The 27,114-nt window shown below is 57.8% G+C and overlaps 2 protein-coding genes across 6 annotated transcripts in view; one reads left to right on the forward strand and one right to left on the reverse strand.

Annotated features, from left to right (window-relative positions):
• Positions 1–14,849, forward strand: PEAR1 (platelet endothelial aggregation receptor 1). 4 transcript variants are annotated; one of them, XM_039318516.1, is made up of 22 exons: positions 1–453; positions 4,859–4,960; positions 5,166–5,273; positions 5,397–5,497; positions 5,864–5,956; positions 6,261–6,507; positions 6,910–7,033; positions 7,295–7,431; positions 8,283–8,495; positions 8,652–8,826; positions 8,905–9,025; positions 9,375–9,538; positions 9,843–9,945; positions 10,132–10,278; positions 10,567–10,695; positions 10,912–11,040; positions 11,581–11,793; positions 11,981–12,087; positions 12,420–12,513; positions 12,673–12,735; positions 13,011–13,235; positions 14,101–14,849. In XM_039318516.1, the coding sequence occupies exons 2-22, from the start codon at positions 4,860–4,862 to the stop codon at positions 14,247–14,249; spliced, it is 2,943 nt and encodes a 980-aa protein (XP_039174450.1). In that variant the 5' UTR covers positions 1–453; position 4,859; the 3' UTR covers positions 14,250–14,849. The 4 variants fall into 4 exon arrangements, with proteins under 4 accessions (XP_039174450.1, XP_039174453.1, XP_039174451.1 ...); XM_039318517.1 differs by lacking the exon at positions 1–453 and adding an exon at positions 1,204–1,282; XM_039318518.1 differs by lacking the exon at positions 1–453 and adding an exon at positions 2,772–3,310.
• The window catches only part of INSRR (insulin receptor related receptor), a 15,825-nt gene continuing 3,503 nt past the window's right edge, over positions 14,793–27,114 (reverse strand). The window contains exons 2-23 of one of the 2 annotated variants that reach the window (XM_039318514.1): positions 25,587–26,147; positions 23,637–23,952; positions 22,652–22,794; positions 22,344–22,488; positions 21,872–22,086; positions 21,518–21,644; positions 21,110–21,348; positions 20,713–20,880; positions 20,443–20,629; positions 20,307–20,351; positions 19,858–20,159; positions 19,539–19,675; positions 19,194–19,359; positions 18,021–18,129; positions 17,631–17,701; positions 17,291–17,520; positions 16,761–16,871; positions 16,287–16,446; positions 15,996–16,125; positions 15,599–15,733; positions 15,157–15,502; positions 14,793–14,895 (exon numbers count right to left, since the gene is read on the reverse strand). In XM_039318514.1, coding sequence (XP_039174448.1) covers positions 15,184–15,502; positions 15,599–15,733; positions 15,996–16,125; positions 16,287–16,446; positions 16,761–16,871; positions 17,291–17,520; positions 17,631–17,701; positions 18,021–18,129; positions 19,194–19,359; positions 19,539–19,675; positions 19,858–20,159; positions 20,307–20,351; positions 20,443–20,629; positions 20,713–20,880; positions 21,110–21,348; positions 21,518–21,644; positions 21,872–22,086; positions 22,344–22,488; positions 22,652–22,794; positions 23,637–23,952; positions 25,587–26,147 — 4,016 coding nt within the window. In that variant the 3' untranslated portion in view covers positions 14,793–14,895; positions 15,157–15,183. Of the gene's footprint in view, positions 14,896–15,156; positions 15,503–15,598; positions 15,734–15,995; positions 16,178–16,286; positions 16,447–16,760; positions 16,872–17,290; positions 17,521–17,630; positions 17,702–18,020; positions 18,130–19,193; positions 19,360–19,538; positions 19,676–19,857; positions 20,160–20,306; positions 20,352–20,442; positions 20,630–20,712; positions 20,881–21,109; positions 21,349–21,517; positions 21,645–21,871; positions 22,087–22,343; positions 22,489–22,651; positions 22,795–23,636; positions 23,953–25,586; positions 26,148–27,114 lie in introns of those variants that run through there. The other variant, XM_039318515.1, reaches the window with a different exon arrangement.

Here is a 27,114-nt window from a genome sequence, read left to right on the forward strand (position 1 = left end):
CCGACTGCTGGGCAGAGGTGGGTGGGAAGCTCCTCTTTCAGACAAAGTTCTCAGGACGTAGCTTGCATGTTCCAAGCGATCGGCTTTCTTGCCAAAAAAAAATTACTATTTTTTTTGTTGTTGCTGTTTCCATTCAGCTTCCTCGTCAAAGCTTCCTGAGGGCGCCAGATGAACCCGGCCCCTTCCTGCCTCCGTGTCCCCCCCCTCCTCTCCCATAGCATGTTCACACTTCTCTTGCGCTCGGCCACCCGACTCAGCCTGGGAAGATCCTGAAGGAGGGAGGCAGACCCTGAAGGGCCCGGAATGCCCCTCTCGGCCATCCTCCCCAGCTGAGACCAAGTCTGGCCACTGGCTGGACAGGAGAGACTCCTGGCTGAGGAGCCGTGAGAACGAGCAGCCCACCACCGGCACCCCCAGAGTCCCTTGGTGGACCCACACCAGAAGCTCACGGAGGTAAGAGTTGGGGGGTGAACATGGAGACCCTAAAACTTGGCTTGCAAGGATGCCCAGGCACAGAGCTGCCAATCGGAGCAGAGCTTGGGAGGGGGCCTCTGGCCGGACTGCTCTTGCTTTGGCCAACCCGAGGAGACTGTCCTCCCCAAGGCAGACAGAGCTGGAACTGCTGGCAAGTGGGGTAGAATAACGTCCCTTTTCTTCTGGGATGTTGTGCCTTTCCCCAAAGACGTTGGCATTCTTTCGGTCGGGATGTGGCCGGCCCAAAGCCTCCCTTGGACCCCTGCCCACTTGGGGTCTCCTGGAGCGACAGGAGTCTGTCAAAGAGCTGCTCGTTTGAAGCCAGAGTGGATGACAATGTTGTACATGTGAAAGGGCCTCCCTGTGTGAAAAGGGAGGGACAGAGAGGCTGACAAGAGGCTGATGTGAGCTTCAAAAATGCACTGGCACCTCTGGGTCTGCCCCCCCTCCGAATCCTCTAAGACTTTGCCTTCTGCCCCCAGTCCTAGCAAATAGCTTTAGTCCCGAACTGTGCTGGGTGGGGTCGAGGAAGTCCTGGGTTCAATTCCTTCACGTTGCAAATACAGCTGTTTCCTAGATGAAGCTTCACATTTGTGGCGAAGGCTTAGTTTGACGTGCCACCTAAAAATGCCCAGCAACGTCACCAGAGACGCTATCTCTGGGCAGCAGGACTCTTAGGAAACCACAGGCTCTGACCCACCAGTGGGGCTGCAAAGAGCAGGAGGGAAGGTGGGGGGGGTTGTTTGTGGTTATTTTGGCCAAGAAGTTAAAGAGAGTTAAACTGGGTTAGGAGTTCATGGTTAGACTGGTAAGTAGCAAAATAATCTGACTGAAAGAGGGTCCCAGAAAAAAGGTCTGGCCCTCTTCTCAATCTGCTCCCCTTACCGACCCATTTCTGGGTTGGGCCTCCTCCCCCTCCCCACTGCAGGCATGCTGTGGGCAGCGGAGCCCAGAGTGACCCTCGGAGAGCCGAAGTCCAGCGTGCCTTTCCAGCCTCGCCCAGCCACCTTTGGCTGACGTCCCTCCTTGCTCCTTTCTGATAAACAGGAAGTAGGACGGGAGTCTGATGAGGCTTTGGGGGTGTAAACAGGAGCTTCCCATCTGTGGGGCAGGACAGAGGGGAAGCTGGGAGGGATGGGCAAGGAGGCAGCAGCTCACCTCTCCTGCCTTCAGAACAGGGGCTGGTACCGCCGTGGCGTTTGGGGAGAAGGGGCAATTTTTGAATTGGTGGCACAGCCATTGTTTTAAGGATGGGGACTTGTCTGGTGACCCTCTGGGGTGCCCATGCCAGGCTCTGCACTGAGGCACCTCCGATGTCATGCCCACCTGCCTCTCCCGCCACGCCTGCTCTTCGTGTGCTTGGCAAACACCCTTTTCCTGCCAATTTCTTGCCTGTTTCCTATCCTGCTCTGGCTGGACGCGGCGTTTTCCTGCGATGAAGTCATGGGGACAGGCCCAGGCCACGAGGCAGCTGCAGAGGGGACGAGGAGGCCCCGGGGCTTTAAAGCGTCTCCCTCCGAAGCCTCGGGAAACGCTGTCCTCCACGCTCTTCTCTGGGTCTTGAACCCAGGATCAGAGTGCCCTCTTCTGAGGGATAGAGAAGACCCCCGCCTGCCTCCTTTCGGTAAACAGCTCCCAGGTGGCTGAATCCCGTCTCGGCCAGGGCTGAATTTGCAGAGGTGCCAATTGTGAGTCGGCTCCCTTCCTCTGGCATGCTGTGTCTTTCCTGCTCTTTGTGGTCCACTTGTGTCTTGTTTCCAAAGGCCTTGAGACTCTGGAGAGATCAGGGATTGCAGGCCCCCCCTCTGGACAAACAGCCCCCAGCCATGATGGGACAGGGAGGAGGGGAGCCCAGACTGGACCTTGCAGCCCCCAAGACATCCCCTCGTCTTCCGAGAAATCTCTCCAGCAATCAAATCTGTCCTGGCTTCCCCACTTCCCACGCAGGGATGCTCCGGGCTGCAGCTTTAATTCGAACCAGCTTTGCTCCTGCCGCTCCCCCACCCCCGCAGCCCCCCACCGGCATGGCAGGAGCTCAGCACAGGCCTCACAGCCAAGCTTCCCAGCTGCGGGTTGATGCTCCCGTCCTGTGTATCTTGTGGGGGGGGGAGCCCCGTTCCCCTTCTCTCTCTCTCTTTTGAAATCCCAGCCATTAACGGTTCAGCCCACCCACTTCTTCCTTGCTTGAAGTGAAACTGGGGGTGCCACATACTACATTTCTGTAGTTTATCCTGCCTGCAGAAATGGTGATAAAGAGCAGTGGTGAGAGCAGAAGGCGCTCTGGGACATTCGCATGAACCTCTGTGCAATTACACACAGGTGACAGACGAAGAAGCTTATTATATTCAACCTGTTGTAGTCCGGGTCATAGCAAGCCTTTGCTTTCCTCTGTATCTTCTTGCAGACTGTTTTTCAGCCTCCTACTCTACCTTGCAGCCCAAAGATCACCTGGTGATCCCCCATCCGGTGCAAGCCACATCCCATCCTGCTTTGCCTGTTGCAGTCAGCCAACACCACCCAGGGGCCGCCTCCTTCTCCACGTGAGGCGGGTTGGCTGTCCTCCTTTCTGCCTGCCCCACAAATGGAGGGGCGCTGCAGGGACGTCCCGGCTTGCCAAGGAGAGATCAGCTCCATTTCCCACACTCTCCATCTGCAGAGCATCAGGGACGCTTCCTGTTTGCAGCCAGGCAGATCAGCAGAGTGTGTGTGCTTCATTGAGTTGCATTGGAGGAGGGCGGCCTTTGGAGCTGAGGCCATCCAGATGAGCCCCATCCAGGCAGAGCATCTGTAATGGGGGACTGGCTGGGCGGCAAAGGGAGCGCCAGCTGTTTTGGAGGTGAGGCTGGCTCCTGGCAATGTGGGAGAGGGCCTTTGCCGAGCTTTGTGTGGCTCCAATTGTGAAAGTGACACCCTTGCTAGAAGAGATAGAACTGGATTCCTTCCTGGGGGAAGGTCCTCAGATGGGCTGGATCTGGGGAGAGGGCAGCCCCAGACTGCCTTTTGAGAAGGCCCCCCCAGTCTAGTCCCGCTTGCAAAGACATGCCTGGGCTGCATGCATGGCCCCCCCCCAGGCTCCCGAGACTCGGAGAAGCCTCCAAACAGCCCCGCCTGTCTTCGGTTTCTATCCAAGCAGCCCGCCCCTCCCCAGGGACTCTTGTTTCCAGCTTTGCGAGGAATGGGGGGAGAGGCTTCTGCTTCTCCTCCTCTTCATGTTCCCGGAGACACGGGTGGTCTCTGGACTGGACGTGCGGGAAGGCCCAGCAAACTAGCCCTCTTTGGCTTTCCTTGGCCAAGGAGGAGACTTGTTGGGGTCTGGTGGTGGTCTCCACGGATGGCGGGATTTGACTTTTGCTGGGCTTCCTGTGCCAGGGGGTCCCTCAACGGTCGCCTCTGGTTCTGCCCTGTGTCTGGCTGCATTTTCGTGAAACCTCCCAGCTCACGGGCAGGGATGCGTCTTCAGACATTTGGTGCAAATATTGGAGCCCCTGGGAGACCCAGCCCACGGCAGGAGGGACCTGGGAACAGCCAGGAAGGGGTTGCAAAACTTTGCTGCCTCAGCAAAGGGGATGAAGGGAATTGGATGGATGCTGCTCTGCTCTGTTGCGGGGGGGGGGGGGGGGATGGATGGGGGAGCACGTCGAGAGAGTGGAGGAGGCTTAACTCTTTCACTGCCAGCAGTAGGAACCAAGGCTTGGTAACAGGAGCTTGTCTGGCGCCATTCAAGTGAGCAGAGTTTTCCTATGTGGAAAACTGCCGGCTGCCGCAAGCCGTGAGAAAGTGACTGGGGTCAACGGTCAGGCCTGGGCTTAGGAAAAAGATTCCAGTGTTTCAGAAACTTTGTGGCAGATTAAATCTGTGAAAGGGGGGGGGGCTTCAAACTTAAAATCACAGTGGCTGCCTTCCAGAGCCACGATGGTCTTCCAGCTTTTGTTTCAAATTGAAATCTTCCCGCTATCTCTGAATTGGGTCCTTGGAACTGAAGGAACAGAGGAAAAGAGAAGGAAAATCTGATTTTCTATTGACATTGCCTGCCACAGCTCAGGTCTTCCACTTCAGCATCTCCAGTCCTTCAGGGAACCACATTCCCATCCTTCTCTGCTCATCCATGCTTGTTTGATAGCTCCGTTCCAACATCAAAGCTGCTTGGAGACAGCCTGTCATGTTCCATGGGGAGAGAGTTCCAAGGACAGGACCCTTTGGGGTCCTCGTGTTTGTCCAACCTGGATGCTAGAAAGCCCTGCTCTGCAGGGTTCCTGTTTTCGCACAGGAGTTCCTGTGTTTGTGGACATCGTGCTGGAAAGATGCCATGAGGGAGGACATCTTCACTTCAGGCACTTGAAATGTCTTTGCGGTCACCATAAGCCCCTTTTTGTTCCCTCCTTAGGATGATGGCTTACCGTTACTCCCTGCTGATACTGTGGCTGCAGCTGGATCGGGCCCTGTTGCTCAGCTCCAACGACCCCAATGTCTGCAGCTACTGGGAAAGGTGAGACCCCTTGGAATGCAAAGGGGGGTGACTCAGTATATCCCCCTCCCCTATTTTTTAGGAAGAGGCCATTTCCTCCCCCAAAAAATTGGGAGGAAAGAGCTCCTTTCCCCATTTCTCCCCTCATTGGACATGTCAGCCCCCTGAGCAGTGGGTGAGCAGTGCCAAATGCCCCCCACATCCAAGGTGCTATTGTTCCCCCCAGTTTCACCACCGTGTCCAAGGAGTCCTTCGTGCAGCCCTTCATCCAGGAGTCCAAGGAGCCCTGCAAGAGCCCGGCGTGGCTACGGGCAAAGACCTGTCCTCAGCACAGGTGAGCAGGACCTCCCCCACCTGAATCCCCCTCCCTTGGCAGGGCTGGAGCCCTTGGCTGGGCTGTGGCGCAGAACTCCAGTCTCTCCCAGTGCTCAGCGGCCTGTTCTCTCGGCGCTTTCAGAGTCCTGTACAAGACAGCCTACCGGCAAGGCGTCAAAGTAGACTACCGGAGACGCCATCACTGCTGCGAGGGCTTCTACGAGAGCAACGACATCTGTGTCCGTAAGCCCTTCTCCCCCCTCCCAGTTATTCCCCTGTGTTGGACCCCTGCAGAAGGAAAGACGGTCTGTACACAAAGCAGGGAAGCAAAGCAGGACCAGGCCTGGAAAGGGATGGGATCGGAGACCACCAGGAGAGTAGACTGGGAAATATCAAAAGATTCAGGAAGCAGCCAACAGCAAGCTGTTTCTGCACTCCTGTTGAGCAAAGGACCTGGATTTCTTGACCCTGGTGTTGAGCTGAGGAGGGGTGTGAGCCTTTAATTCTCTGCTTAGCCCCTGCAGACCTGGGGGAAGCAATTCTGCAGGTCGTCACACAGTCAGGCAGGGACTGGCAGGTGATGCCTTCTTTCTTCCCTCTTGGCTGCAGCTCGGTGTGCCCAAGAGTGCGTGCACGGCCGGTGTGTGGCTCCAGACCAGTGCCAGTGTGAGCAAGGCTGGAGGGGCACAGACTGCTCCAGTGGTGAGCCACCCCCTTGAGCCAGTCCTCAGGGCCCAGAGCTCAAAAAGAAAGACCTGGGGCGTGGGGGGGTCAGAGGGCAGAGGGGCTGCTCCACAAAGAGCATCAGGAATTAGAGCAGCCTTTGGGCAGAGAGTGGCCAGGCCTCCCCCTTGTCTAGACCTGCTCATTCAGGGCACTAGACTTGGGGCGAGGGGCTCCAGAGCCATCCGGCCTTCTCAAGAGGACAGCCGATGATCCTAGAAGCAGGTTGGATCCAGGCCCCAGGAGACCTGTGGGACTGCACAGCCTCTCTTTCTGCTTCCAGAGTGCAGTGACCGATCCTGGGGGCCCAACTGCCAAAGCCTCTGCACGTGCTCGAACGGAGGCAGCTGTGACCCCCTGACTGGGGCCTGCGCTTGTCCCCCTGGCTACCGTGGGCAGGAGTGCCAAGAGCCCTGTGCCACAGGGACCTACGGCCAAGGATGCCAGCTGGACTGCCACTGCCAGAACGGAGCAGGCTGTAGCCACGTGACTGGCGCCTGTCTCTGCTCTCCCGGCTATGCAGGGCCACAGTGAGTGTCGGGGAAGACAGGGCAGAAATGCTAGGCTGGGAAGGCAGAGCAAGGGGCTGGCAGCACCAGACACATGGGGGCATCAGAACAACGTCACTGCTGAGTATTTCAGCACCAGGAATTGCAGGAGAGCGACTAACTGCCCTCCCTGGAATAACTTAACCTAGGTCGGTGTAATGTACTTCAAGGATCCCCTCTAGACAAACTTAAGTTTTGCACCAGCTGGGTGTGTGTGTAAAACTTTTTTTTTGGGGGGGGGTCTAGAAGAGGCTGTTCTGATTGTCCCTAATGGACAGCACAGCAGGCTTGGATCCAGAATAGGTCTCTGAGAGGTTCACTTCCTCCCAAAGTGGATCACAATTACCTTGATACAAATGGATGCCCCTCCCCTCCCTCTTCCAGCTGCGAGACCCCCTGCTCCAACAGCACCCATGGGTTCCAGTGTCCAGCCTACTGCCCCTGCCAGAACGGGGGCGTCTGCCATCCCCCCTTCTCCAGCAAATGTGCCTGCCCTCCTGGATGGACGGTAGGTGGCTGGGGGGCTGGGACAGGGAGGTAGACCCCCAACCTCTGAACCAGAAGCCTTCTCCAACCCCTTGCAGAGGGGCTGAAAAAAGCCCAATTCTTTGGGATCGATTCTACCTTCCTATTTATGGCAATAGAGGCACGGAAGGAGGAAAGGTTGTTTGATAACACAGCTCAATGTGACAAAATCTTCCTGCCATTTGGACACACATTGTTGGTTGAATCTCCCCCCAGGCAGTTTTTGACCTCTTTCACCCCACAGGGTGATATTTGCTCCTTCCGGTGCCCCATTGGGCGCTTTGGCTCCAGCTGCCTGGAAGAGTGCCGCTGCCACAACGGAGGCCAGTGCGATCCTGATTCAGGCCAGTGCAAGTGTGCCCTGGGCTACCTGGGAGAGGAGTGAGTATCCCCTCTGCTCTCTTTCCCCGGGAGTGTCACTCCTCTCTGTCAAGGCCAGTCGCCCCATCTCGGCTAAAAGCAGCCCTTTGTAAACCCGATCAACATTCACGGAGGAAGCCCATTGGCAATTAGGTTGGCTGCAGTTAGCGAACAAGTTTGAGTTTCCCCCTAAACCTTAAGAAGAAGGAAACGCTGTCATTGCTGTCCAGGAATTGCAAACAATGGGGAAGACCCAGAGGGAGACGCTTCTGGGGAAGATGGAAGCAGCCACTTCTCCAAGTCTGAAAACGATGTGGAAGAGCTGGGGGAGCACTTATGGCTCTTGTAAAGGTTGTGCAATGCTGTTGGCAGCCACACCAGGCCAAGCCCATCCTGGAAATAATTCCCAGTGGATCTGTGGCGGAATGTAGTCCAGAGTCGCAGGAGGGAGGGGCTGCTTCCCAAAGGGCAAAGAGAGGGCAGAGCTTGGAATCTCTGGTAGGCAGAAAGAGGGGGAAGGTGGGCCCTCCCTAGGATTCACAGAGTATCTCTATAGCTAAGCAGATAGTTACTTTAGTCTGGCAAGATTCTGTCTGTAAATGAACAGCTATAAAGAACGACTCAGAAGTGATTCCGCATGTCGTTCTTGGTCCCTTGGTCTTGGCGTGATCAGGGTCAAGAGGATCCCTCTTCCAGTGGTGGTGGTGGGCCTGTGACAGACGTTCCTCACCCCCACACACACACGTTTTATGGGTTATGCTGATTTTGGTGAATCCATGTTCTGGGACTGCTTTCTAGGCCAGCGGTTGACCAACTGGCAGATGTTGTGCCTGTTTTCCATTCTTCACCCCCCGGCTCTTTCCTTCCCCAAGATGCCGTGAAAAGTGTCCCATCGGCAAATATGGGCAGGACTGCCACGAGACCTGTGACTGCACCAACGGGGGCCACTGCTTTCACATCAGCGGGGGCTGCTTGTGCGAAGCCGGATTCTACGGCAGTCGCTGTGAGGAGCGCAAATGTCTTCCTGGGCTGTACGGCCTCAGCTGTCAGTTTCCTTGTCTCTGCGATCCTCAGCACACACAGAGGTCAGTCTGGAGGTGCCCTTGTTTCCTTGAGCACCGACTCTGCCTGCCTTCCCCACACTGGGTGGATGGGATAGGTCGGAGCGGTCCCATTAGGGAAATCAGGTTCCTCGGGATAAGCCCAGTGGAGGGGCATCCCTTCTCTGTTTATCCCTACAGCTGCCACCCGATCTCTGGAGAATGCTCCTGCAAGGCAGGATGGGCCGGCCTCTACTGCAACGAGACGTGTCCTCGTGGATCCCACGGCCTCAGGTGCCAGGATCCCTGCCTGTGCCTGAATGGGGGCACTTGTGATGGCGAGACGGGGCACTGCAGCTGCCCACCTGGCTATACAGTGAGTACCTCTTGGAGGCTGGAGGGGGGCATTTTCTGGGGCTCAACTGGACCCCCTGACTGCTTTTACCTTGGGCAGGACAAGCACTGCTCCAGCCCCTGCCCGGATGACACTTTTGGGGTGAACTGCTCTCAGGAGTGCAGCTGCCAAAACGCCTTGGGCTGTTCTCCAGTGGACGGGACCTGTTTCTGCAAGGAAGGTATGACATCGCTGGGGTGGCGTGTGGGTAAGACTTTGGGAGGCAGGCAAAGAGATGCTGCTTGGGGAAGAGTCAGATAAAAGATGGCTGAGCCCCAGTTGCGCAACGGGCAAAGAGGCTCACAAGGGACCCTCCCTAGTTCCTAGGGAGAATTGTACTTTCAGACTTGCAAAATGCAGGCTGTTACTGGAGCTTTACAATAAGGTAGAACTGGATCACCTGGTTGTGTCCTTGTGTCATCTACCTGGGAAGGTGGACCGTCGTTCTGGGGAAGAACGAAATGGGAAGGAGATGAAACGCAAGGTCTGCTGTGAATCTCCCCCACCTCTGTTTCTTCTCCTCCTTCCAGGCTGGCAGGGAGCAGACTGTTCCGTCGCCTGCTCTGCAGGCACCTGGGGTGCCGGTTGCAACCAAACCTGCCTCTGTGCCAACGGAGCGACCTGTGATGCCACTGACGGAGGATGCACCTGCGTGGCTGGGTGGCAAGGCAGCCACTGCAGGCAGCCATGCCCGGTGAGAGGAAAAAGAGCTCGGATGGCATCCCGACTGGGTCTTGGGCTGACTCTCCCCGAAGGATCTGCCTCTGGGTTGCCCCCAAGGGCAGCATTCCTGGAGAAGAAGTCCTTGGTGGTGGCCGTGACCAGGTCTCGAGTGGTGAAGTCAGAGTTGGAAGGGACCTCGGAGGTCTTCTAGCCCAACCCCATGCTAAGCAGGAGACTCTATACCACCGATAGTGATCAGTCCACTGGTAGCAATTGGAGGGAGGGGCTGCCAGCCAACCGTTGCTCTTCCTTCTCTCATCCTCGTTCTTGATCAGGATTGGTTCTACGGCCTTGGCTGCACTCGGAATTGTTTCTGTGAAAATGCTGCTGGCTGTGAGCCTGTCTCCGGACGATGCCGCTGCCTGCCTGGATGGAAAGGTGAGGAGGAGGCTGGGTGGGTTGGGGCAGACCTTGGGGGCTTCAGTCCCACTTGCTGAAGGATGGACAGGCAGAGCTGGCGCAGGTCAGTTCAGATCCTTCTGATGCATAACTGGAGCCCAGCAGCCTCTGCAGCCCCATTGATGTGGGGCACGAACTGCCCTGGGACCCTCTCCTTCTCCCCAGGGCCTCGTTGTAGCCAGCCATGTGCGGAGGGCCTGTGGGGGGAGCAGTGCCGCCAGCTGTGCTCCTGCAAGAATGGGGCCAGCTGTTCCCCCAAGGATGGCATCTGCGAATGCACACCTGGCTTCCGGGGGCCCAACTGCCAACGGTGTAAGTGAATCAGACTTCTCTGGGGTAGCACTATCCCCCTCCCCTTCTGGAGACCCTGGGCCTCTGTTTCAACGGCTGGGGAGGGGGCAGGGAGGGAGAGAAAAAACAGCCCACTTGCCAACTGCAGCGCCCATCTCTCTGCCAAAAAGCCTCTAGAGTGCCAGTCTACTGCTAAGGGCGACAAGTGAATTCTGGCTGGTCTCTCCCTTCCTCAGAGCCACACCATCCCTGCCCTCGGACTGACCTCACTCCCCTTCCCCTCCTCCCCACCCCCTGCCCCAAATGCAGCCTGCCAATCGGGCCGTTATGGCAAGAAGTGCTCTGTGCCCTGCAAGTGTGCCAATCATTCCATCTGCCACCCTGTGGACGGCTCTTGTGACTGCCCGCCTGGCTGGACGGGCAGCGATTGCGCAAGACGTGAGTCAGGAACAAAGCCAAGCTGAAGAAATCCCACGATGCTCCTCTTCCAGCATGGGGGGAGGGAGCCCAGGAATGGGAATGACTCCCGCTGGGCCTCCTGGCTGGGATTGTGCCATTTGAGTCTCCTCCGGGGGGGGTCCCCAGCTCACCCCCTGAATGCCATCTTCTGGGTTGGTGCAATCCATGAATGCAAACCATCCGATCTCTTTGAAGGGTGCACGTCCGGCTTCTTCGGCAACAACTGCACCTCCCGATGCCAATGCCAGCACGGGGCCTTCTGTGACCCAGGCACAGGGTCCTGCTCGTGCCCCTTGGGCTACACCGGTGCCCACTGTGAGACCAGTAAGTGCGACAACCTGCACTCACCAGACTCCTCCGAGGCCCAGGAGTGAACAAAGTGAAAATAACCAAGAATTGGGGTGCCCTTCTTTTTCTTTCTTTCTTTCTTTCTTTCCTTTCTTTCTTTTCTTCCTTCCTTCTTTCTTCTTCCTTCCTTCCCTCCTTCCTTTCTTCCTTTCTCTTCTTTCCCGTCTCTTCCTGGAGGTGTGATTGACAAGGACTCTCCATCCTCAAAGAGAAGGAGAGGTTCTGCCAGAGGAGGGGCCAGGGGCCCCTCTGCAGCAGAAATCAAATTCCGGGAGCTTTGACCATCCAGAGCAGGGGTCTCCAAGCTTAGCAAGTTTAGGACATGGGGACTTCAGCTTCCAGAATTCCTGGATTCTGGGTGTTAAAGTGCACAAGTCTTAAGCTTGCCAAGGTTGGAGACCCTGATCCAGAGGGCAAGGTGTGGCAGGAGAGGGTCCCTGGGCAGGCGGGGCTGACCCCAGCTCCTCAGGAAAGCTGTGTCTGAATTCTTCTGTTCCTCAATGAAACGATTCACAGGCCACCCCGATCACCCCCTCACCATGGTTCCCGCCTCGCCAGCCACCAACCACTCTTTGGGGGCCCTGATTGGCCTCCTCATCCTGGCCGCTTTGCTGGCGACGGTTCTGGTGCTTTTCTTCTGCTACCAGCGGTGTCAGGAGAAGGAGAAGCGGCACGTCTCCGTGGCCTACACCACAGGGAGGACGGACAGCTCGGAATACGTCGTCCCTGGTGAGCTGGGGCTGGAGGCAGGAGGATGTTTGGAGCGAGTTAAAAGAGGAGGGGGACAGCACCCCTTGGAGAGGCGACCAGGGTGTGCCAGCCTCTGTGCCCGGGTTGCTTGCACTTTTCTGACACAAAAGCAACTCACAGGAAGTTCCCAAGCGTGCTAACTTGAACTAACGGTTCTTCTTTCCAGATGTGTCGCTCAATCACACCCATTATTATTCAAACCCCAGCTACCACACCCTCTCGCCCTGCTCCCCCAGCTTCGCCATCCCAAGCAGCTCCGATCTGCCTGGCAAGGTGAGCATCCCCTGCTCCACCCCAACCCCCAGGACCCTTTTCTCCCCTTCAGAAAACACCCCACCCTGGTTGATAACGGGGTCTCTCCAGAGGCACAAAGAGGCGGGTTTGGATGGGCAGGTATTCAAAACTTCCAAGCATTAAAGTCCCCCCCCCCTTCGGCTGACATTCCTCAGTTTATAACCAGATATCCTGATTTTCTCGGAATTAGTTGCCCTTTCCCCCCTTCCCTCTTGGGATGGGGCTGTCTGGTTCAGAGGCTTTGCCTGCTCCCCTCCCTCCCCCAATTTTTACCACCAGCCACATAGAGCCCTGTTTACTCCAACCTGCAGAATCTGGAGCGGGACTGGCCAGGACTGCAGGGGGCCGACTGCAATGCCACCCTGCCCAGCGACTGGAGGCACCGCCGGGGGAGCCCAGCCCATGGTGAGCGCCTGCAGGTCCTCTTCTGAAGGGGGGCAGGTTTGAGCAGGGAGAGGAAAGGGCCACACTGGGTTGCCCCCTTAAGCATCCCACCGCCTCCCCCTTTTGCGCATCACCCCCCCCCTCAAATCCCACTTAATTGGACAACTGCCTCTTCTGCAGGGGGAGGCTACTTAGACCGCAGCTGCAGCTACACGGACGGCCTGGGAAAATATCGCTGCCAAGGTAATGGGTCAAGAAGGCGAACTTTCCAGGACTTGGCAGAGAAGAGCTGCTAGGTGGCTGAATATGGCAGCTGGTTGCGTGCCTTGACCCTGCTTTGTTGGACAACGTGAGGTTGCTTGGGGACCTCATTGGTCCACCGAAACAAGCCAGGATGGTCCTCCAGCGTTGTCCATTTCCCAACCCCAGAGAAGTTGGGCTGAGCCTTCAGGACACCTGGCTGCGGTTGCAGGACACAGCAAATGCCGGGGTCGACCTCTGCCCTCTTTCCTTCCTAGTGCATGCCAAGGAGGCGCCCTGGGGCCGCAGCGACAGCTCCCTCAGCAGCGAGAACCCCTATGCCACCATCAAGGACTGTCCCGGCCCTGCGGGGAAGGCGCCCGAGGGCAGCTACATGGAGATGAAGTCCCCCCCCTCCTCCAAGCGGGAGAAATCCTACGCGGAGATCAGCCTCTTCGAGGACCCCTCCTGCAGCTCTGAGACCAAGGAAGAGGAAGGTGCAGGTGAGGATGAAGGCCGGGTGCCCCCCACTCACTTTGGGGCCATTTCTGGCTCCGAGAGGGGCGTTCGCACGCCTAGAAGCGAAAAGCTGGAGGGTGGAGATTCATTTATTGCCCTTCTGGGCCCTGCTGTCTTTCCAAAACATAAAACTGCTCAGCCTAACACCCTAAGATTACAATACAAGAAGATACGCTAACGGTGATCAGCTTAAAATAATAATAATCATCATAAAAATAAACCTGCCTCCATTTTAAAAGAAATCTCGCTGGATGAGACGGAGGGTGAAGTCTGCGAGGGACGGGCGGTTTGGGGAGGGGAAAATCTTTCTCAGGGGTCACAGACATAATGGGTGCCCATGAGAGAAAGCAGGAGGCCCAACTGCTTATGCCAAGTCCTCAGCCCTAAGAACCAGAATTCGCTACTATAAAAAGGTGTCCATTTGGCAAACAGGATTCCTTTCTCCCACCCCCCAAAAAAGTGGGAGGGAGAGAATGTGGCAGCCTTGCAGAACAACAGACCTCCTTCCCTGCCTACCTGCACCCTTCAGGAGTCATCAGGACGAAAGGAAGCTGTTGCACCCAGGACTTCTGCTCCGTGCCAGGATCCCCTGGATGGTGGCCTGTCTGTATCTGTTTCTTCACCCAGACAAGCCGCCCTGAGCCACAAAGAGATTTGGGGAGGCTTAACCTGCTGTGCGAACCTTGTTCCTCAGGGTGAGGGGGGGGGCTTGGGAAACTTTGCCTTATGGGTTGGTGTGAATGATGGGCTTTAAGGGCTGAGTCAGGAAGTGCCAGACGGAGGGCCGGTTTGTGGCTTCGTCTTTCCTTTGCCCTCATCCTCTCTTTTCCTCTCCTCTCCCCCTTTTAGCCGCAGCAGAAGGCGTCCTACAGGCGACTGCAGCCGTGCCCCCCAGCCACTACGATTCTCCCAAGAACAGCCACATCCCCAGCCACTATGACGTGCCCCCCATCCGGCACTACCCGCCATCCCCTCCACTCCGAAGACAAGCCCGGTGAGGCTTCTGCCTGCTCGTCGCTGCCTCTCCCAGACACGCCTCGTGGGAAGGACTGAGGGCCAGGATGACCGGCCATTGGAGGCTCCGGCCCTTTTGGCCAAGATGAATAATGGAATGGGGGGGGGAGCCTTCCTGGAGGGAGACAGTGGACGAGACCTGGGCAGATATCAGGTGTTAGGGGGGCTTCAAAGAGGGGGGCTCTGGGCCTCCGTCCTCCCCCTCCACTTGGCGCCCAGAGGAAGCATTTGTCCCTCCAGGAAAAGCTACCAGCTGGCAGAGTGGGGAATTAGGGTGGGGTATCGCAGGAAGACCTCCCCCCCAGTGAGAGACCTGCAGCTTCCTTCTGGAAAAGGAGAGGGGCCGGATCTGGTTGGGAACTTTCCTCCGAGACCCTTCCAGCCATTTGCATTCAGTAAAGGGGACCCAGAGATGTGACTGGGCTGCCCCCCACCACCCCTCAGCCTGGGGGCAGAGTTAAGCCGGGAGGGGTCCCTGCCACTTGGCTGGCCACAGAGAGCATCTGGAGGAGGGAAGTTACCATGGAGGCTCCTGCTCTTTGGGGTCCCTTGAACAGCTGAATAAAAACTTTGGGGTGCCGGTATTCTCTGCCTTGCTTCTGAAAACAGCCCCCCCTCCAACCTGGCAACCTGGTGAGTGAAGTAGACAGTCAGCCCGGCTGGCAGCTGCTCTTGAGATACGTTGCCCACATCCAGGCCAATGATTTCATGCCCAGCTGCCAGCCGGCCTCTGCCCACCCAGAAAGGCGTCCCGGCGTCTGTCTTTCCAAGAAAGAGGGACAGAGCAGTGCCTCTTAAAGGTCTCCCCCGGCCCCTGGCGTTTGTGGGGTCCTTCGCCATTGGGCCAGTCACCGAGGACACGGCCCCCTCCTGACCGGGAGGGCATCTCACCCTCCTCGCTGCCAAGCTGGCCCAGCCTCAGAGGCCTGCCTTCTTCCTGCTGGGAGGGCAACAGTCCTTGGGCTGGCCAGGGCCGAAGAGGGGCTGGGGGCTGCTGCCACGGGGCACCAGGGCTGGGGCCGCTGGCCTGGGCTCCTCCTCTTCCTCCTCCTCCAGCAGTTTGTCTGTGTCAAGGTCCAGAGCGCCCCCAGAGCTGCTGCGCTTGTTCTCCAGGCTGTGGTAGAAGGCGTGAGCACGGAAGCCGGCACTCATGTCCTCCTGGATGCTCTGCAGAATCTGGACGAAAGACGGGCGCAGACGCGGGTTCTGCTGCCAGCACCAAGTCATCAGGTCGTGTCTGGGAGGGGAGAAGAAGAAATGTGGGAGCAGGCAGGAAGGGGGGGGAAGGTTGCCCACAGGCCCACCCACAACCACGCTTCTGGGAGTCACTCACAGCTTGTCGGGACAGTCCTCGGGCCTCTCCAGGACCCCATTGTCCATCACAAAATGGAGCACCTGCTCGTTGGACATGCCCTGGTAGGGCTGCTCTGCCAGGGTGGCGATCTCCCACAGCACCACGCCGAAGGACCTGAAACGGAGGGGGCTGAGAAGGGGCAGCCCAGCCCAGCCCTGGACTGCCACGACCACCCTTGCCAGCTGGCCTCTCTTCTCTGGGAGCAGGGACTTTGCACTGCCAGCCCTGCCCCGGGACTCACACACAGTCAAGGGTGCGGTCTACCATTTGGGCTACAAAATGCCCTGGGACCATTTATACCCCCACCCCCGGGGGTAAAGGTGTGCTGACTTTAAGCTACCCCCCCCCCCCGCCTCTCCTGCTCCCCTGGGCTCACCAGATGTCTGACTGAGTATTGAAGATCCCATCCTTCAGGGCTTGGGGGGACATCCAGCGGACTGGCAGCAGGCCTTTCCCCCCTTTGCGGTAATAGTCTGTCTCGTAGATGTCCCTGGTCATCCCAAAATCTTTGCAAAGAAAGAAGGACGTCGTGGGGAGGAGGACCAAGCTCCAGCCAGCCTTGAGGAGCAGAGGTGGAGAGAGGAGGCTGGCAAGCCAAGAATCAAAGCTTCCCCCAGCCCTGTCCAAGCCCCTCTCCCTGCCCTGGACCTGCCCTCCTCAGCCCCACCTCCAATCTTCACAGTGAAGTCCTCGGACACCATGCAGTTGCGGGCCGCCAGGTCTCTGTGGACAAACTTCTTGGCATTGAGGTAGGCCATGCCATCGGCAATCTCTCCGGCCATTTGGATCATGTCCTTCAGCGACGGGGGAGGCAAACCCGGGTTATTCTACAAGCAGAGGTACCGAAGTGGTCAGAACAGGGAACCGAAACGAGGCAGGGATTGTTGGGCCTTGGGGAGCGTCCAGAGCATAACAAACTCTGATTTTGTGTTGTGGGAAAGTCACCGCTGATGGAAGCCAGACTCGGAAAGGAAGTGTGGCAACGGAGATCAGCTTTCCAGCCCTCCCCATCGCTTGGAACCGCTTTGAAGTCCTTGCCAACATTCAGGAGTTTTTCCGCTTTGCTCCGGAGAGTCTCCATGGGGAGCCAGCCAAGGCCGCGTTGCCTGCCATCTGAGCTGAAAGGGTGGGGGGAACCCACCTCGGCTTCCGGGCGGAGGGAGCGCAGGTAGCTTTTCAAATCTCCCCTCGTCATCAGCTCCATGATGACCACAGCCGGCTGGCCTTGGGACACCACCCCGAGGAGGCGAACCTGGAGGCCCCAAAGGCAAAGGAGAGCAGGCTGCACCCCCAGGATCTGGAGGGCAGGTCGAGAGCCCCACCAAGCTCAGCCCTAGCTAGCCCCACGCCAAAGCAATCTCTGGGCTTGGACCTGCAGAGGCCGGGATAGGGGAGTCACCAGAAAATCTCTGGTCTGGGAAACTATATCCGTGTCCCTTTCCATACAGTTCAGGGGATCCAGTCCGGAGCCAAGTCTGCATTGAACACGTCTTCGCCTTCCTTGGAATGATTTTGCCCCACATGCCGGTGTGCACAGAAAGTGGGCAGGGGAGTGAGAGCTCAGCTGGTTTTTCACCCACACAGACCTCACCAAGACTTTTGGGGTGCCTGCCTCCTCCCTTTTCTTTCTGGCAGGAAAGCCCCTCCCAGGCCTGGGCCTTTGCCCCTTACCACGTGGTGACAGCGAAAGGCTTTCATGACGGAGGCCTCGTTCAGGAACTCAATGCGCTCCCGCATGGAGGCCAGCTCATTGACGGTCTTCAGCGCCACCCGGGTCTCCTCGCCCGCCTGCTCCAGGTCCTTGGCGATCCCCTCGTAGACCATCCCAAAGGATCCCTGGCCCAGCTCTCGCAGGATGGTGATCCGTTCCCGGGATACCTCCCACTCATCGGGGACATACACTGAGAAAGGGGGAAGGGCAGGGGTGCTTGTCAAGGACCCCAGAGTTGGGCTCAAAGCCCCCAACTCTCCTGCTGGTTGGCCCCCTCCTCCCTCCTTCCTGGGCACTCACTGTTGGAGGCACTAAAGTATTCGGGGTTGACTGAGGCATAGAGCGTGCCACTGGGGTACCCTTCGGTCCTCCTGCAAGGCGAGGATCAGGTAGAAAAGATCAGGGCCGGGGGAGGGGGGAACCCTTGGCTTTCTTTCAGGGGCTTCTGCACCCCCGGAGGGCGGCTGGCCGATCTGGCTCAGCAAAGCAGCTGATCGAAAGGAGCAACCCAAAACGGGAGGCTTTCCAGGGGCCAGCCCTGCTTTTGCACTCGGCTCTTACGCCGCCCTCCCCCCTGCCCGGGAAAGCAACAGCAGCACAGAAAGCAGCCCGATTTTAAGCCAGCCCGACCGTTTTAACGTGGTCCCCCTCAACTCAGGCAAGCTGCTCCCCAAAGCGAGCAGAGGCTACCTTTTCTTGTTGTATAAGAAAACGAAGACGGCCAGGCAGGTGATGCCGAGCATCAGAACCACCGGGGTGAGCGTCAGGAACACATAGAAATTTCCAGATTCCTCTTCCTCTGCTTGGAAACGGGGTTCGTGGGGGTCGTCAAGGGAGAGAAAGGGAATTATTGCAACCCCAACCAACGGAAGTGAAGCACAAAGGAACACAAAACACTGAGAATATTTGCTTTTCTGCCGAGACAAGATTGCTGGAGGTTTTCTCCCCCCCCCCATCTAATCACCTGTTTAGGCAATATTTTCTTTCGTTCCCTTTCACTAGGCCAAATAAACCTTTTGCACGGTTGTTACTTTTCCCTCTGTTTGACAACAGACTTCCAGCTCCTTGTCAGACAAGTTTCAAGGCAGAGAGAATAAACTCTTTGGCCAGTCCTTGGTCTCTCCCAAAAGTCAGGGAAATCAACTTACGGGGAAGACTTTCCATCCTTCCCTGGGGGGGTCTTTTGAGGGGATACTTAAAAGCTGTGGAACAATTATTTGAGCTCAAACCTTTTTTTACTAAGTTCTATTACATTTGTACGACTCACAATTATGTTCTAACATAAAAGAACTACAGAATTTAATCCTAAGCTTTATCTTTTCCTTATTTCTATTCCTTTCTCTCTCTCCTCCCCCCGCCTATCTATCTATCTATCTATCTATCTATCTATCTATCTATCTATCTATCTATCTATCTATCTATCTATCTATCTACTATTTATGTTCTCCAAGTGTGGTTAATTTCATCTGTGGGAGAGATTCCAGAACCTGGCTATGTTTTGCACAGTCTGTCTCCTTCTTAACTATTCCCATTTGTGATGCTCCAGGATCCTGTTCTGGCCAATTTCCAGATGTCTGGACTTCAACTCCCAGCATTCTCAGCCATCCTCAGTCTGGCCAGAGAATTCTGCCAGCTAAAGCCCACCAGGCCGGCTGCTCTCATGAGGGAAGAGGCAGACTGAAGCAAATGCAAGAAGGAACAAATATCCCAGCGTCTTTTTGCTTTGACCCTGCAGATGTGGCTAAACATAAGACCCTGCGACCCTCTTCGTGGCTGCTGGGTTCACAAGACCTGGGGCACGAGTGATCCCCCACCTCTCTTCCAGGAAGAACTCAAGAGAAGCCACTTGGCTCTGACACCCACCTCCCCCGAGGATGTAGAAGGTCATCAAGCCGGTCCAGGAGCCGTTTCCTGCCAGGGAGGTGGCCCGGACCCTCGCAGAGTAATTCCCAGGCTGGAGGAGGGCGAGGTGGAAGCCCCCGTAGCGGGCATAGCGATGGCGGGAGACACAGACCACCGAGATGACTTTCTGCAAGGAAGCAGAGCTGCTTCGTAGCTGGTCAGAGTTGCCCAGGGCAGCATCTACCGGCTGACGCTCTCAGTGCCCAGCATCCTGGCCAGGGTGGGATCCCCCTGCTGAGGGATGGCCGGAAGAGCAATGCCAAGATGCCGTCTGGACCTCGCCCTGGCCCGAGACCCGGTCCTCACCTCGCTCTCCCGGCTGTACTTGATCTCGTACTTGAGGATGAGGCCGTTGGGGTTCTCCGGCTCCTGCCAGCGGAGAAGGACGCTGTTCTTGCTGGCCGGCTCCCAGGTCAGGTTCCCGGGGATGTTGTCGGCTTGAGCTGGCCAGGAGAAGGGCAAAGGGGGTTGGGCCAAGGAGGGTCTTCCCAGGGAAAGGGAGAGAGCAACTAAGGTAGTTTGAATTTGAACTGCTCAGAGGTGGATTATATCGGGACAACTGGGCAGCTCCCAGTCAGTCATTGGCAGCTTCTGGCAAGGAAAGGGCGAGGTCGTTTTGGCTCACCTTCGGGCATCGTCCGAGCAAAGACGAAGGTTGCGGCGCTGCACCCCACGGTCTGCGCTGCGTGATTGCAGGCGTGAATATCAATCCGGTACTCGGTAAAATGGCGCAGGTTGGAGATGACTGTCCGCTCCCGAACGACTTTATCCTCAAAGAGGCGGAAGTCCTTCTCCATACTAGAGTCCAGCTCGTCCCGGTGGGCTGTGGCTGCATCGCTGGGGCTCCCTGGGGTAGGCCAGGAGGTGTTGGGATGGGCCTGGCTCTCCACGGTCACGGCAAAGGTGTCTCTGCGCTTTTTGGGGGTCCTGTTGCAGCCAGGAAAGAAGGGTGAGGGGGCAGCCCTGCTACTTCACCCCAAAAATAACCTCAAGGAGCATTTCGATAGGGACCCCCAGAAAAGCAGATTCCCTTCATGTGCAGACAAAGATGGACACCCTCCATCAGAAGCTCACCGGTAAGAAGAAATCTTGTCGATGGAGGTGACTTTCCAAGGGGGTCTGAGGAAAGAGGGAGGCACAGTGGGCAGGACAGTTCCCAGCCCCTCCTCTTAGCCCCCCAACTGGACCTCAGCCATCCAATTTGACCCACCTGGGCAGGATGATGGAATTGTGGAGGAAGTTTTCAAACTTCTTCTGGAAAGACACAGTTTCCACTCTGGGCTGGGTCTGCCCGACGGGGCTGTGGCAGGGGCAGCACTGTTCGTCTGTGTCCTCGTGCTCCTCACCGTCACTGGTGTCGAAGCGGGTGTCTGCGCTGCTGGTGGGCAGGCGGAGTCCTGGGGAGGCAGGCAGAGACCAGGCAGGCCGTCAGCTGAAGGCTGGAGGGGCGCCCGGGGGCCGGAGGGGTCCTGGTCCTCACCTTTGTGGCAATAGTCGTTGCGGAAGAGCTCGGAGTCCTCCGCCAGTTGCTGCCACAGCACGAGGTAGTAGCTGAGGTTGCCGTTGGGCTGGGAGGGCGGCTTCCAGCGGACGATCAGGTGGGAGGAAGAGTTGGACATGGAGATGACATCCCTGGGCACTGTGGGCACTGCAGTTGGGAGAGGGGCAGAAGATGGGAAGGGAAGGGGGCTCTTAGCCCTTCGCCCTCCCCTTTGCATTGATTGCCATTGGCTTCTGCAAAAATGTCCTTAAAAATGCGTTGGTCTTTACAGCTGCCAGACAAGGCAAGCTGCCCGCTGGGGGAAGAATGAATGGGGAGGATGCTTCTGCCCATCATCCGGGCCTTGCCTCTCCCCTGGTGCTTCCCAGTTCCTCACCTGCAGGCAGGGTACGGATGTAGACCACCTGGCTCTGGGCCCCGAAGTTGCGCCTCTCCTCGGCGGTGGTGAGGGTGATGGCCCTCACGAAAATGGCGTACTGCGTCCACGGCTTCAGGTTCTGCAGAGTGACGCCCGGCTCCTGGTCGTGGCTCAGGGGCAGCTCCACATCCAGCACGTTCCAGCTGTTGGCCCCGCAGGTGTCCTGCCCGACATACTCGGTCTCGTCCTGGACGGGGCTGTGGGAGGACGCCAGGCTCAGGTGTGGCCAGGGAGCCCTGCCCTACGGGGCCCTTCACGCCAGGCCAAGACAGAGGCAACCTCAACTGGGGGGGGGCTGCAAGACCACAGAGCTCGCCCCCCTCCCCTGGGGAGGATTCCTTGGGGGAAACCGTCCCCAGCACCTACGATTCCTTGTAGTAGACAATGAAGCTGAGGAGGTCTGGGGACTCCGGAGACTGGCAACGTTCCCACTTGAGGACGAGGCGGTCCGACTCGGTGGTGTTGGACACAAAGCGGAGAGTTTGGGTCTTGCCTGAGAGGGGGAAGAAGTGAAGTGAACGGACCAGGGGAAGAAGCAGCGGGGGGGGGGTTGCTGTCACTCAAAAGAAAATGGATTAAAAATTATTGATTTTGCTGTAAGAAATTAGTAGCCGAGACTGTGAGTTGACTGGCTGCAGAAGGCTTGATTTAAGGATGGGGCTGTTAAATGTAAGTTCAGGGGAGCCTTCCTCCCTCCTGCCCCTCTCCCCGCCAACTCACAAGAGGCCTGATCCCCGTTCGTCCGGGGGTTGATCTCCGCCTTATTCTGCCGGCCCTTGGTCCCCGTGACCTCCTCTGTCCGAAAGATCTCCGAGAGGCACAGCTTGGGGTTAAAGGCAAAATACATCTTCCCCACCGGGATGGACAGGCGGTGCTGGCTCCAGTCCCACAGCTGCTGCAGGTTCTGGTTGTCCAGCACGTACAGGGTGTAGTTCCTGAGGGCAGAGCCAAGGGCGGAGGTGGGCTCAGGCCCTCAGACCAGCCTCTGCCCGCTGCCAGCCCCTCCGGGTCCAGACTGCAAGCTGGTTCCCCAGCCAAGCCCGGCCTCCTGGCTGGCCCCCACAGAGCACAGGGGGTGCTGGTTCCCACTCGGAGTGAGACCCAGGCAGCAAAGGCTGCTCAGGAGGAGCCCAGCCGCCTCCCCTTCCTCCGTCCAGCAGGCAGGCTTCTGGCTACTTCGGCTTCCACTCACCCGTCCACCATGGAGTCCCCCCGTATCAGTTTGAGGTTCCTGAAGAAGCTCAGGGAGATGAGAGCGAAGGAGTGCCGGATCTTCAGGAACCCCGTGATGGTCTCAATCAGGCCAAGGCTGCTTTGCAAAGTGGAGGCCAGATTTTCTGCCCAGGAGGAAGAGGAGGAGAGAGGCAGCCGTGAGCCGGGATGGGCTGCACCACTGAGCAAGAGGCAGCCACAGTGGGTGGGGGCGGGAGGGCTGGAGGGCTCCTGGTGGGGATTGAGGCCTCCTCCACAGGGCGCAGGAGGTGAAGGGGAGCCACTCACCGCCCTGACGGATGTTCACAATCAGGTTCCCCTCGATGAGGGTGCAGCCGGCCAAGTCCCGGGCTGCCCGGGCGGAGTCAATGGTTTTGGTGCCCACTTTACACTCCTTGGGGCACAACCCCTGGCACTCGTGGCAGACGAGGCTGGAACAGGGAGGGAAGGGAAGGAAGAGGAGCTGAGGACCACCCACCATTATTATTCCACCCATAAAAATGGCCCTCTTGCCAGGGAAAAAGTGGCACGTCTTCCTTCCAGGCACACATCCAATCCATCCGTCAGAACAGAGCTGGAAGGGACCTTGGAGGTCTTCTAGTCCAACCCCTGCTCAAGCAGGAGGCCTATACTGTTTCAGACAAAGGGCTGTCCACTCTCTTCTCAAAAGACTCCAGTGTTGGAGCAGCCACAACTTCTGGTGGCAATCTGTTCCCCTGGTTAATTGTCCTTGCTGTCACGAAATTTCTCCTTAATTCCAGGTTGCTTCTCAGCTTGATGAGTTTCCATCCGTTGCTTCTTGTCCTGCCTTCTGGTGCTTTTTCGGGGCAGCCCCTCAAATACTGGCATACTGCTATCCTGTCACCCCTAGTCCACTCCAACCCTAACTAGCACCCCCAAAACGGTAGCCAGAGTGGGCGGGCCCTTGTATCTGAGGCAACACAGGGCTTGAAAACTTTCCGCGTCCCAAACAGCCAACATCCCCTCATCCATCGGATCAATTGAGAACTTCTGAGATTTGAGGAGGGCTCTTAAAGCGGAGGTGGCGAGACTTGCTGCCTGCGGAAGTCAAGCCACTTTAAAGAGGACGGTGATGAGGGAGGAATTAGCTTAATGGGCTTTTAAGGATGGCAGCCACTCTGCCAGCAGTTATTAAGTGCTTACACTTGCGCTAATGAAGGAAGAGGCTTCCCGCTTCAGAAGGGAGCTGCCGCTGGCAGGGCAGCCAAGCCACGGGGAAACTGGCACCAGGAGGGGGGTACTCACTCCTCACCTGCTCTCGTTCTTCTGGTAGCCCGGTGGACATTCGGCCAGGCACTGCCTCTGGTGGATGACGAACCTGGAGGAGTCCCGGAGGTTTTCAGAGACCTTCCGCAGGCTGCCACAGTGCTCCGCCGTCACGCAGCGCCACCGCTCGTACTCGTAGGTGAGGTCCGGGCAGGAGCTCAAGCAACGCCCGTTGAAGTAGAAGTGGTGGCAGGCCACGCAGGCCTGGGGGTCCCCGGGACGGCTGCAGCCCCCCAAACATTCGGGGTGGCAGCATTCATCTTTGCTTGTGCAAGCGGCACCTCCAACTTTGCACGGGCACACTGAAGGGAGGGAGAGAGGGGAGGGAGGGGCTTTGGCAAGGATTTGGACAGAACACTTGTTCCCCCTCCCCCCCCTCAAAAAAACCTGGCTGCTGTGCTGCTCTGCTGATTTCCAGCTGCCTCAGAAAGATTCCCCGCAAAAATCTCCCCGAGAGAAAAATACTTGGAACGCAGAGCCCCAAAAAATGAAACTCTGAAATTCCTTCCCAGCCCAAATCTACACTCACAGCAGATTTACACCCCCCACACACACTTTTGAGGGGGGTTATCCATGAACTGGGTCTCTGCCTCGCTAACACTTTGAGTTCCATCCAAAACTCGTAATCGGCTTCTGTTGTTGGTCTCTTGCCTGGCCTGGCCTGGCAAAGATTTGTGTCAAAATGTATACCCTTTTCTGTTTACAAAACAGCGCTTTTTTATTTGGTGTAACCGAGCCCTGCGGTTTCCAGCCCGTCTGCCTCATTGATTCGGTAATTTTCAGGTTTTAAGACCGGCTGTTTAGGCAACAAGAAAGCAGCCCGTGTTCCCTGGTTGCCAAACCACTCACCTTATTCCTACATTGCTCCGGTCTGGAGGCCCAGAACCAGGAGATTCATTAGCAAATCTGGAGGGTTTGGGGGTCCCCATTGGAGGGGAGGAATCGGGCCTTGAGACAGTGGCTCTCTTTTGTGGCCCGCTCAGCACTCAGCCTGGAGCTCTTGACAGAAGGAAGCGGCCATAATCACACTGATCGGTGTGTGACATTGACCAACTCCTGTTCCTGGGAACCCCAAACCAGAAAGAAGGAGAGGGGAAAGTCCCAGGCTGCTTGTGGCTCTGGAGTCGGACCTCCATGCCGCTTTTTAAATATCAGATTTTTAAGTCCACAGCAAAACATTTCAGCAGCAAAGAAATCTCTGAAGCGTCTTCAACCCAGAACGGATGGCTGTAAAATGGCTCCTTCGGCCTTGGAGACAGTCTAGCCCTGTCCTTTTACCGGGCTGGTTTCCGGCTCCTTCTGGGCTCCCGGGTCTGTTTCCCCCCCCCCCCCAGCTGGAACATCCTGTGGTCCCCCACCGGCTGGGCCAAGGGGACACCTGCATTTTGTCTGGTTCTTTGGGGGGGGGGGCTGGCAATTCTGCCCCCTCGGCCGCGCGGAAGAGGCCAGGCTTTCAGAGACAAACTCGCGGCCTCCCCCCCACCACCACCATAGACGCGCCCAGGCGGGCAAGCGGCCAGCTCGCCCCCCTGCAAGAGAGGCGGCCGTCTGTTTGCATTAGCAGCCCTGCTGTTTACAGCAAACGGGCTCCGGGGACTCGCAGCCCTTTCGCAAGAGAGAGAGAGACCCAGATGGAAAGACGGGGGCGGGGGGAGGGGCGCACCTAGCGGGCGGAGGTGAAGCTTAAAGGCGCAGCTGCTTTCGGTCAACAGGATCGGGCTGCGCACTTCGCCCTTCTCTTTTGCGCGGCGGGCTTTCCAGCCGCGGTTTAGAAATTGAAGCAACACAGCAGAGCGAGGGAACCGACACCAGCGCTTCCTTCCACCCGCCCACTGTGCACGTGTATAAGCGCTTGGCGCCTTCCCACGACCCGTAGCTGCCCTTGTCCTTCCACCCAGCAGCCCGCGAGCCTCCTGCGCCCCCCGGTGGGACTCACCTTTCTGGCAGTTGCTGGAGGTCCAGCAGCGGTACTCCAAGGGCCCGGCCAGGCCGGCGGGGGTCTGCACGCAGGGCTCCTCCCCGCCCAGGATGCCCGGGCAGACGTCGGCGCACTCCTCGGCCGGCTTGTTGTGCAGGATGATGTTGTGCTCGAGCGCGGGCGGCGGCTGCAGCAGCGCCCAGTCAATGGTGGAGATGTGGCAGAGCTCCTGGTTGCGCTCGATCCTCACCGAACCGTTGAGCACGTTGGTCAGGCTGCGCAGGCCGATGTCGCGCAGGTGCGGCATCTCGAAGATGACCAGGGCGTAGCTGAAGAAGAGGCTGGCCCCGCGGATGACGGCCAGGCTGGGGAAGAGGTCGCGCAGGCTCTCCAGCCCGTAGACGCGGAAGAGCAGCAGGTACTCCGTGATGAGCACCAGGCGCGGGAAGGCCAGTGCGCGGAAGTCCTCGGCGGTGGCCGTGAACATCAGCAGGATCTGCAGGCTGCCCTCGATGACCGAGCAGTTCTCCAGGCGGCGCAGCTGCGCGGGATCCACGCGGATGTCCATGCTCTCGCAGACTGCGGCGGGGGGGAACCAAGCAGAGAGTCAGGGACCGGCCCTCCAGGAGCTGTCCAGCCGCCCTTTCCTATCCTCTCCCCCCCCCCAGCTCCCTTTTGAAATTAAGGTCCAATTTTGAAAGATTGCAGTGCTACCGTAAGATATGTCCAGCCTTCCGTAGGCAAAAATGATGGCCAGAGACTGGGTTGGGGATGGCCCTGCGTGGCTTAGGATGAGGCGCATTGAAATGGCCCAGGAAAAGCCCCCCAAGGAACCGGCCCCACTCTGACTTCCAGGTAGCTCTGGTGAAGGAATGTGCCCCTTCGGGCATGAGCAGAGTGCTCCATCCCCCCAGGGAATGATGCTAGAGGGGCAGGTGCTCCCTTGCAGCCAAGTGGGGGGGTGTCTTGCCCACCTTGATCTATGCCAACTGCCTCTTTGCCCTTGACCTCTCCCGAGACCTGGAGGCAGAACAACACCTGGCAGAGCACCCGGCGAGCATGGCTGCCGTCTGCCCCCGCCTTGACTTGGAGCTGATGCCCCCCACCCAATCTGGTATTTGCACAGGGCCCCAGGGCCCCCTGCCTCCGTGCCTGCTGCTGCAGTGCCCACATTAGCATCCTCCAAGCCTGGCACCACCCGGTACCACAGCTGGCTGTGGCAGCTCCTTTCTGGCAGCTGGATTCTAGCAAGGGGGGAGGGGGCTTTAGACATCTTCAACTCTGGAAAAGCAACTTAGAGGGCTCACTGTATGAACAGCCCCCACCCCCAGGTCCCTCCCTCATCTGTTTCATCCACTAGCCCTCAAAAGGGCTGGCCAAGTCCAGGCCCAGGGCTCTCGGGACACAGGAGGAGGACACCAGCTCAAGCGGAAAGGAGCTGGTGCCCAACCAACCTCCCCCACCCCCATTTCAGCCAGAGGGCTCCCTGCACCCTCCTCCCTGGGAAGCACCTTCTGCAGAGAGAGAGCGCGCGAGAGAGAAGGGC

Source organism: Crotalus tigris, unplaced genomic scaffold (assembly GCF_016545835.1).
Source record: "Crotalus tigris isolate CLP2741 ecotype Arizona unplaced genomic scaffold, ASM1654583v1 scf7180000021444.432893, whole genome shotgun sequence".
NCBI classification, from domain to species: Eukaryota; Metazoa; Chordata; class Lepidosauria; order Squamata; family Viperidae; genus Crotalus; species Crotalus tigris.